Source organism: Platichthys flesus, chromosome 1 (genome assembly GCF_949316205.1).
Source record: "Platichthys flesus chromosome 1, fPlaFle2.1, whole genome shotgun sequence".
NCBI classification, from domain to species: domain Eukaryota; kingdom Metazoa; phylum Chordata; class Actinopteri; order Pleuronectiformes; family Pleuronectidae; genus Platichthys; species Platichthys flesus.
This window is the reverse complement of record NC_084945.1, coordinates 10,248,874-10,260,106: the sequence shown is the minus strand read 5'-3', so window position 1 is coordinate 10,260,106 and position 11,233 is coordinate 10,248,874. Positions and strand designations below refer to the sequence as shown.

At 41.5% G+C, this 11,233-nt stretch overlaps 1 protein-coding gene across 1 annotated transcript; it reads right to left on the bottom strand.

The window, feature by feature from the left end:
* Positions 1-4,354: 4,354 nt before the first annotated feature.
* nae1 (nedd8 activating enzyme E1 subunit 1) lies at positions 4,355-10,748 on the bottom strand. The gene is made up of 20 exons (XM_062381946.1): positions 10,653-10,748; positions 10,120-10,223; positions 9,971-10,031; positions 9,851-9,881; positions 9,669-9,740; positions 9,348-9,427; positions 8,935-9,044; positions 8,598-8,707; positions 8,435-8,497; positions 8,254-8,317; positions 8,069-8,160; positions 7,862-7,921; positions 7,135-7,268; positions 6,584-6,659; positions 6,358-6,397; positions 5,652-5,738; positions 5,443-5,535; positions 5,012-5,126; positions 4,868-4,917; positions 4,355-4,766 (listed from the first exon to the last, which is right to left on the bottom strand). Exons 1-20 carry the CDS (start codon positions 10,700-10,702, stop codon positions 4,657-4,659), a joined length of 1,602 nt encoding a protein of 533 aa, XP_062237930.1. The 5' UTR covers positions 10,703-10,748; the 3' UTR covers positions 4,355-4,656.
* Between the last annotated feature and the right edge of the window lie 485 nt (positions 10,749-11,233).

Below are 11,233 nucleotides of genomic sequence, written 5' to 3'. Positions count from 1 at the left end.
GTAATCCGTCCAATATTTTTTGCACAATCCTGTTTATTAACAAAAACAGAAAAACAGAAACTCTTATGGAACCATTTGCATCTCCTTGAGAACTTCTATCTCAACTAATCTTATTTTTGCTTTGAGGGTATAGGGGACTTATTTGCAGACACACCCCTCAGTCCCCCCCCCCTTCCTGTTTGCACGTGCGTATACTACACTGAAGAGTATTCATACCCAAGGTAATGAGGTGTGCTGATACATCCGAATGGACACCTTGCACTTTAGGCACAGCACCTCCTCCGCCAGCGGATTGGAGGCCGACTGTCATGTGCCTCCGTGTGTTACATGAACTCATTAATGATGCATCTGAAACACATACAACCATTAAGGCTCTGGAAGCCGAGGCAGCTCCACCCTCACATACTCTGGCTGGTTTGAACTAGACTGAGTGTTAAAATCACAGATTGCAATAAACAAGTTGTTAAATACTGGAGTTTACCCTTGAAACATATTTGGGTTTATTGATAACACATCATCAACTAATTCCATGGCATTAACTCCCAAAGACAGATTGTTTTTTTAACAGATGAGTAGTTCCACTGTCTTTCATTTATTATGGTTTCAGATTGATGAGGACTGATCCCACTGTTGCTGTGGGTTTTCCCTCTATCCCCACAAGAGTCTGCATGTATTGTACATGTGCCTTCATCAGTCACAGCTCCATCTGTTTGTAGGAAGAATGGAGAGGCCCTCGGCAGACCCCTGAGAGGTTTAAAGTATGCCGGCCTCCTGCAGTCTCCCCGGCAAACATGCTGAAAACTCCACTCCGCTCCTCTCTGGCAGAGGCCGACTTTAATTCAGCCCGGGCCTCATGTGGAGGTGAACTAGTTGGACGGCAGCCAGGAATACGGCTCAAAGCGAACAGCCATGAGCCATCAGAAAGACATCACCCACGACCTCCTCGTGCCTTAACCTCTCGCTGCTGATGTGCTCAGCAAAACGCAGCCGTAGATCCTGTGAGAGGGCTGTGACAGGGGGCACATGCAGCCCTCGACCTCTGGGGGTGGGGGTGGGGACGCTGTGACAAACCAATCTGCCGCTTTTTACTTTGCAGTTTCCTTCGTTTCCCAAAGCTGAGTCATCCAATACCCCCTTATCCCCCCCCCCCCCCACACCCCTCCTCCCTTCTCCCTTTATTGCTTGAAGCTCCCAGTGAGCGTCATCGTTGGCACTGTGGCCTTTCTGCAGGCTGTGCTTCTGATTTAGTGATTGATTTTAGCAGTTACGACCGGCCCCTCCTCCAAGCTCTCCCGAGCAAACACACACACACACACGCGCACACACACACACACACACAACTCTGTCCATTGTCAGGCCTCTCCTGTGGCTCCAAGATAACACAGATCCAAGCATGGGTCTGGACACTGAACTCTAGATAATGCAGGGAAGCAACAGAGAGTACAGATGTGTGTGTGTGTGTGTGTGAAAGTGTGTCTACATTTTTTTCTTATGTAAAATTTGATAGAATCTAAAATCTGAAGGTGTACACAGCAGAGGGGTGGATGATAATATCTCCTTTAATTGACTATTATTGATATTTAACAATTAATTTGCATCAAACAAAGACGCGACAGAGAATTATCACCAAAATCTGTGGCTCCTCTCAGTACTATGGGGCATGATATTACATTCTAGCTCATTATTTAAATGTCCGGCCTGCAGCTCTGCACTTGGTTCACTCTCACTTGGTCTCTGTCCGCAGCAGGCAGCTGTTTTCAGCATTAAAACTCTAAGAACCCACTGTATACCTGCTCAGCAACAAACAACAGCAAGAAAGACAATGATTCACTGATTCACTGATGAGCATAGAGGAGAATAAATCAGCCAAAACAACTTCAAATGAATGATACAGTTCCTCTGCAACAGATGGATGCACAATTAAGTCAACTTAACTTAGAAAGGGAATGATATGAGTGTTGTTTTCAGAACACTGCCCCCAGGTGGCCAAAAAAACAGTGACAGTTATTACACAATAAAACTTCACCGTTATTTAAATCTTTCAATACATCCAAACTTCCCTAGTGTGCCCCAGACTGTGATGCTGATTGAGGAGATTGTGAGACCTGAAGAGGAACATGACAAAGTACTCAATGTTCTGTGTGGTACATGTGCACAGCATGAGCCCTGACATGTCCATGTTATGACCTGCATTCATGCAGCAACCATGAGGGTGTGTGTATGTTCCACGACACATAAAGATAAATAAGACGTATGTTGGCACAACATGAAGTAAACTAGAGGAGAAAAGTCAGAGACACAAGATATATAATGGTTTGGTTCGAAATTGATAGATCTGTTCAGTATCAAATTATTTGGAGTTCTGATAAAATGTATTTAAGCATGACCAATTCATATTTTAGACACACTGATTCTGATGTTATAAAACCCTAAAGGACCCAAAGATCATATCAATCGGACCATTTAGTGTGTGAAGGATCAGTATTAGGGGTCCAGCAAAGAAGTGGTCTCCCTAAAGTCGACCTCAACTCAAATCAATTCACTAAGTTGAGCACATTCATCCACCAGACTCTACACTGTGGAACCAACATTAACTCAACAATGTGTCATATTCCAGAGGACCAGATGATTTGTCTTAGGGCTGCAGTCACTAGCGTGGATTATATGTCTTCACTCAGAAACAAGAACAATAACTATAATAACAATGTGAGCTACATTCACACGTATAATTATATAATATTAATATTATATAATTTTTTTCTTACTGTAGTCAGTGGATTGTCACTTTAACTTGTAATGGAAATGTAACATATCCACCACAATATAATCATGTTTATTTCCCCTTTCATTGATCATGACTGAATCCCATACAATGTGAACCTTGATCATGCTGTATTCTGGGCTACTGAATGAATCCTGGCCTGATGCTTTAACTAAGGCATTGTTGTTTTCATGTGATCAGAAGATCCCAACATTTGACTTTGTAACAACCCTTTGTAACTTTTTCCCCATCGGTGTGCATGTTACAAACCAACCTGTGTCGCGTACACCGTGCTCTGAGCATTAGAGTAATGATTTCTCTCTTGTTCCTCGCTGTTAAGGTGGGGTTGTAGAAATTGCCAAGAGGAACTTCTCAAATAAAAAGAGAAGACACTGTCTGGTTTGGACTGATAAACCCTGGCACTGCTCTACGGCAGTCTGAAGAGTTAGCGGGTGGATGGATGGACACATGATAATCTCTGAGACTCAGAGGACAAAATCTTCATTTAGGAAATGGCCAGATGACTCGTTGGCAAGCCGCTCCATCACTCTCAGACGGGGGGGGGGGGGTATAAGTGTGTGTTTGTGTTAGACTGTGGGACAGATATCTGTATGGGGGGGTGGGTAGAGTCTTACAAGGAAGGAAAAAACATCTGCTGAGGGCAAATTTTCATTCTGCCAAGTCTGGGAGGAGACAGCAAATGAAAAATCTCTCCCCTCTGCCCGACAGTTACATCACAATGAGCCTCACAGCATGATTCTCCGACAGGGCTCTGTGCTGCATGTTAGATCAAACCCACCACCAACACCAGTGTCTTCTTCGTGCATCTGAGACACGGCTATTGAGAAACATTTTGGTCAATGAGTAACGCTGCAGTAAGTTTTTGTTCACATCCTGCAACGAAAAAACGTCTGTGTCCAAGGGTCGGCTTCCAGGAATAGGTCACCGAGCAGGTATGCACGACACACTGTGTGTTCACCTGTGGAGGGCGACACATGGAAGGGTGCCCTCTTGTGTTGGATAAAAAAAACTGTCCTCAGCTCTCAGTAAAGATTCCTCTAAACCTGGTTTGCGGGTGAGTCCTGCCAGGGGGCGAGTCACACTACAGGCCGATCAAGAAGCTCACATGTTTGTCAGCTCACATTTATTCGGCTTAATAACTGTGTCATCCTTGTTTCAACTTCTGAACAAGTCGACAATTTGCTCTGTGGGTTTTACCAGACTGTATCTGGACTGTGGGGGGGAAACAGTTGAAAGCCCAAAAGGAGGCAGAGCAGACGTTTAACCACAAACACATGTCCTACCTTTGGTGTATAAAAATAAAAACATGGGCAAAAGGTCAAATGTCTCTTTTTTCCCCACTTTCTTTAACATAGTAAGTTCTTTCGACATTTTCACTGATTTCCCAAAATATAGTTAATGGATCTTGATCAACAAAGTCATGCCCATTTAGGGGAATGATATCAATGAGTGTGTAAAGTTTTCGTTCTAACCCAAAATATCTGACCTCGTTGTTCCAAACACAAACTAAAGTTCACAAAGTGCTGCTACGTTGAGTTGAATCGAGTTTCTCACATGAAAATACTACACGGATTTTGATTTCAGCTTCGTTTAATGTTTGTTGACACCAGTTCTCCCCTTAAAGACTTCAAACCACAGGACAAGGTTTTATGATCAACGTAATATTTAGTCTTAAAAGTCCAGGTAACCCTGGGAATCACTTAAAGCTTTAAGTGCACACATTAGTGTCATAACCCCATTCAAAAGTGATGGAAAATGCAATTCTGTCTTCTATCAAACCCCCAGTTTCCATTTTGTTTGTTCAGCAAGTTGGTACAAGGAATGCTTTTTCCAATATGACCCTATTTTCTCTGATATATTTGTGAGCAAACTCTTTACAAATTCAGGGTGGCAGAGGTCTGTGACATTGCGTTGTAAATGAACGTGTTGCTAAAGGGCACAAATTGGTGGCTCACAATCTTGATGGCCTCTTGAGCAGCACATCCTGAAGGGAAACATATTAACAGAGGTTAAGAGACATTTCTGATTTATTAGCACTGTTTGGGATAGACATGCTGCGCATTAGAATGAGTGATAAAGCATTACCTCCCAAAAATGCTGCAACTGTGTGTGGCTCTGCTGCACCATATCGACAGCTGCAGGTTATGAAAGAAAAGGGATTGGATCATTATTTGGCACAGTTTTTAACGTCCGCTCTAAATGTCAAATTCAGCAGTGACCATTACTTACAACTCGTGGATATAGTCGTCTTTGATATTGACGTTGAGGCTGTACTCCTGCAGAAGGCTGTTTACACACAGCTTCAGTTTGCTGATGTCATCCTCAACTTGGTAGTTGTAAACTCCTGGTAAGAGATGAAATACAGAAGCATAGGGAGGAATTATCAACATGATTCTTAAAAATCATACTATGAAGTGTGCAGTATTGCAGCAGGCAGCTCATCACATCTAATTCAAAGACCCATCAAGTGATAAAAATGTTGAATGCAAAGTCTGTCAATGACTTAGCAAGTCTGTCCTGTTAATAACAAAAGAAAATCTGCAACTTGCAAAAACAACAACGCAGAAAACTAGATAGCGCAAATATGACTTGGTTCCATGGAATTGTTTTGAGTTTGGTTCAATTCTTGAAAAAGAATGATGTATGAAGTGTGCCCGGACCTGGGTAGCGGGAGTGCTGCTGATAGAAGCGATCAACAGCGCGAAGCATGAGGTAGAAGACCATCTCGCTGTCTGGACTGTCCATGCTCGAGGCTGAGAGACACGAAAAGACAATCTGGTCGTTAGGTGACGAATACATTGCTAACCACTATTAGAGTTAGCTTAAACATAACCAACGACAACAGAAACAAAATGAACCTCCAACTCACTGATTTCATCTTTATTCACGGACTCCACACTATATTCTTCAGCCAGAGATCTGCAGCGCACCACCCGCAGAAAGGAGGCATTCTTACCTAGATGTCCACACAGATGACTACAGTTAGGAATAATTGGATGAGCCACAGATTAGATTATGTGATTCCTGCATGTAGACTAGTCAGAGTTATGTTCAGTCCAGGAGCAGCAGTGACAACGTCACAAATCTGAACAGCAACAAAGAAATAAAAACTTGTGACTTCGGAAAAGGCAGCACTACTTCATGACGGCAAAAAATTGTAACTGATGAATGAATAGCATGAGACGGTTCCAATTTACACAATGTTCCTATATATTTACATGCATGTAGAGTAGTGTATATCTAAATTGAACCTCAGTGGTTATGATTACATGGATAATATAATAATTACCAAGAATAATCAGATCAGGCAGTGTAACTAAAGGATGTGTTATTTCAAGTAAAAGATGTTTAAATCAATTTCTGGCCGTGACGGTTCATATTTGAGAATGTTCTTACAGAACTGCAACAAAAGTAAAACTCAAATTCCACATCTCAATATAAAATAAACATTAAAACTAAAAAAAGAAAACACTGTGGTATGGACAGTGTTTGGCTTTAATCAAATTCGTGGGGAAAGCAAAATATAGGTGAATATAAAATGTGATGGATTGTTGTTCAAGGGAAAGTTTACTTACAGAATAGCTTGATGTCCTTTTCACAGATGCTCTCTGGTGGCTGGGGGAAAGGAAAGGGAATCTCTGTGTCAGAGTGCATGCTGGGACCCGTTCCATCAAGACTTTCCAAGTCTCAGCTAATTCATCTGATTGAGCAAACACTTATTTTGGGGCCACTGGACACTCTTGAGCACAGGTTTGACCCTAAACACTCTTATTTAGTGAGTACAAAGTTTTTATACCGTACCTTTGCAACGGACTGCAGCAGACGTTCTACGTGCTTCGAAACAGCAGCTGCATCCTGCAGGGCCTTTTCCCTGTAACTGAAATTAAACAGAAACCTAAAATTATCTCTTTGCCTCAGACAACCAGTTGAGCTTCAGGAAACATGGTCACAAAACCCCTTTGTCCTCCTCAGTTATGATGTGAGGTTATGGTAGGAAAAGTGTTTTCGTGGAAAAATGATGATGTCACAATAAAGTTGACTTTGGGATATAAAATGTCATGACTCATTTTGTAATAATAAGACATTTGTGTGAAATGTTGCCATAAGTGCATTCATTCTTGAATTATGGTCAAAATTGGTCTTGAGTGATAACAGTGACCATGACCGTTGACCACTAAACCCTTACTCAGAGAATCTTTGGATCCAATGGAATGTTTGTGGAATATTTGAAGTGAATATCAATATAGTGTCGACATACAGTAAAGAACAACTACTGTTTGACAGGGACACTTTTCATGGAAGTTCCTCTCGACAAATTCTAAACAACAAACAGACCCATATTCCACACTTACACATTTTGAAGGTTGATAAACTTCTGAGAATCTGCGATCATGTCTGGAATGGTTCCCCTCACAGGGAGGCTTCCATTGCCTTCACTGTGAACAAACTCCTTGACCGCTCGCAGCATCACCCAGAAGGTCGGAGTCTGCAGCACAGACACACAGCACAGTAAGCAATCATCCAAATTACTTCCTATATGAAAGTGGGATATAACTGTAGCCCTAAGTCAGACCCAAATCTCTCAGTTCACAAGGAACATCAGAACGAATCTCCAAATAAACGCATACATGATTGCTGTTTGCAGAAACCAAATCTGCAGTTGTTTTTGGCCAGTCGGGCTACGGCAGACGAGTCCACTGTCAATGTGTATTTGTGTGAGTGGGAGAGGAACAGTGAGAAACACAGGGAGAGCCAGGCGGGGGGGGGGGGGGGGGGGGGCTGAGCAAATCAATGTGCTGTGAACAGTTCCACAATGAAATCAAACTCTACCCATTTAAAATAGGAAAAAATCGATATGAAAAATCAATATGTGGCCACCGACGCTGATAGTGTATGGGAAACACAGAGAATCTTTAGGAATATTGACCCGCAGCAGGTCAGAGTCCTTCAATGAGACCCAGGAATCCCTTGTGCTCACCAATTTAAAAGAATGTGTGTCCATGTGTGTCCCAGAGCACCTCCGAAAGACAGGGACAGATGCAGTTTTGATAAAATAGTTTTTATGAAGAAGTCCCGAACCTGTGAGGTGATGTTGTTACACTGCTCACTGTTGAAGAGGTCTTCAAGAGCACTATGAATCTGCAGGAAAAAGAGAAGTGACATGAACACTCTAACTACGAACTTTGCATCTAAACATAACAGACTGTGTGAGCGTTTAGAAGATTAGATATTTTGCATGGGACAGAGATCTCTTGAAAAACAAAATGAGTATTTGAGGTCTGGCACCTTGGTTGGATTTAAAGCCGTATTGACATTTTTTATAGCTTCCTCAAAGTTTTCTTCATCCTCTGGGAAACCGTTCTCATTCTTCAGGAGCCCTGAAGAGACACAAGATAATAATCGATCACAGACGGGGTTGAGTTGCACAGACAAGTCACTGACTGAACTGCAATCTAGAGGTCCACCGGTACCTTCCCGAATGATTTGTCTGAATTCCTCTTTCTCATTGTAATTTTTTGGCGGCTGGCAGTTGTGCTACAAGGACAGAGGAAGAGGACATTTATCGTTCAGCAACATTAACAAACCACATGAGTAAACATTGAGTAACGTTGTCTTTATCAGACAAATACTAAACAGACAAATGTACTGTACCTCACTGAGCCATTTCTCCAGATATTTCGCAACAATGATGACCCATGGTGTGTGACTGTGATCCTACAGAATAAATGAAGATTTAGACATTATCACTTTTCGTAAATCTTTACGGGATTAAACTTATTCAAACTTGCTAATGTGCTGAAACCAAAATAGATACCTTCTTGTCCATTTTGTCAAGGTCATAGGACTGAATGTGTTTCTTCAATTCACTAAAAGGCTGATCTAACCTCAGGTCCTCCAACGCATTGTCTGGGTGAGATTCAATCACTGAAGAGAGACAGTCAAATATGCTGTAGAATATTTATTATTTTACATTAAAAACATTAATAACATGTATAAGAAACAAGCCACAATGAAAAATCCATATACCATGTATATATCCCAGAGCAACATTGTTGTTGGGTTCACTGAAAGCCTTATATATGTAAAAATATAATACCAATTAAAAGTTACAAAATAAACTTTAGTCAATATTTTATAGTATCAGAACTAACCTGTATGCTCCTGCACCGCTAGTCTCATGTAGCCGATGAGGCCGTATGTTCTACAGACGAGGAAAGGTACCGAGGCGCTCCACAGAGCTGAGCCTAGCCTCAAACACGTGCTGTTGAGTTATTGAGATAATTTGATAGTTTAGTTGGACAGAAAAGAAACGATAACAAATCAGGCAAAAACACGTTCTGCACAAGATGTAAACAGTAACAAAATGTTTTGTTATCTTTGGCTGGATTGGAACCAACAACCCCCTTAAACGAAAAGGCAGATTAAAGCTCTTGCACTTGCAGAATGTGCATACAATTTTTCCTCAAACACAAAATGCTTAATTTTATTTGTTAAATAAAAAAAAAGTCTAAAAGACCATCCATTTGGAGTTAAGCTATTTGTTTTCAAAGTGTATGTCTCATACCTTTCTGGCAAATGGACACCGATGACTATGGTAAACCTGTGGAAAAACTCTGGATCGTTGTCAAGAAGTTTGTCTGGACTCTGCAGGACAAACAGAAAATAGACAAATACTGATTGTTGCATTTACAAATTTAAATTGATTATGCTGTACCCATTTGACTTATAGACACGTAATAAGTCTGCACATGGCCTGGTCTCTTTTAGCTTATGAAGAATTGTAACAGTTTTCGGGCATTTTCGTGTGACGTATTGTTATTGTTACAACATTACTAGATATTTGTAAACCTGTTGTGACAACGAACACAAGCTAAACAAAACCAACCTCCTCCACAAAGTTCCCAGAGACATCGCTGTTCAGTTCTTGGAGCAGCTCAGTGGCGGCCTGTGCTCGGTTCTGCAACATGAGAGCTAAGATCAGGACCCATACAAATATCACACGTTTATTCCTAAACAAAAAAGCACAAGATTAAAAGCTATACATTTATTTATTTGGGCAAAGAATACCTTTCCAATGCTGTTGTTGCTCAGGAAAAAGCTGCAGGACAAGATGACGAGGTTCATGAGTGCACAAGCAAAACCAACATATATTATTCTCAACTTTCACAGTTACAATCGCTGTCTCACTTGTTTCCAACATCTTCTCCAGACACTGTGTGCCCATCGACTATGGTGAATGCGCCGATACCTGAAAAACACAGAAATGAATCCAACAGGGAGATGCTTTCAGTAGCTCCTGCAGCATTGTCACCAGTACGGAGGCACATCGCTTATACCTGGCAGCACCAGGTTCTTCAGGATCTCGGTCCCAGTTGCTGTGGCGTTGATGAGGCAGACGTGAGCGTTCTCCAGTGACTCCTGACCATGGTCTCCCCACAACCTGGAAGCAGCACACATCACAACATGGACACGTGTTGCCATCTAGTGACACAATCCCACCCTCAGCCGCTGTAAACACACACATACACAGCCCCATAGCTGGTGCTGTGACAGCCTCTATAGCATCCGCTGTCCGGTTGCAGCAGCAGTTTAACCCCCACACGCTGTGCTCGTGTAAATATAACATCAGGCCCACCCGTGGCATTTATATGGACAAGCGAACAGCGAAGGGAGCAACAGAGAAACCCTCTCCTTTAACCGTATACGTCTTCCATCTAAATGACACACACGGAACAAGCTAACGCTAGCTAACACTGTTGTTAGCTTCACCGCCTCGGTGTTCTCAGCACTGGAATGAAACCATTTGCAGCAGTTTACCAGGGGATTAAACCAGTTCTTCAAGGGAGCTGCGGCGTGGTTTCCAACGTACCTCAGCTGTCTGTCGTATTTCTGCTCTTTGGAGGCTTGTGTTGCTGCCATGGTTTCTTTACGACTGAGATCTATGGACGCATTTGAACTTCCTCGATAGCAGATTCGACGCAAAAAGGTCCAGAACGGATGTCAAGACTAGCACTTTCTACACAAATTCTCACCGAAATAAAACAGAGGATGATAAACTGAAATATTATGATTTATTTTGTTTTTAATAAAAAACAACACTTCAGTACAGATTAACAATCGGCTTAATTATTTCCCCATAACTTCACATCAACTACAAATGAGGCGAATGCTGCTGTTTTTACCCAACCAGGCCTACATTTAGTTGATAATTGTGGATAGTCCAATGTGTAGATAAAAAAATATACAATTTACAAATTAAGAACAATAAATAATAGTGTCTCTGCATAATGTATTTAATGTAACATAATATTTACATAACGTACACTGAAAATATATTGAAAAGTATCGACAGTAAAAATAAAATAGCTTAAATGTAATATGGGACAATAAAACAGGAAGAGATAAAGAGAAACATCTAAATGTCATACTTTTAAAGTATTACAACCAATA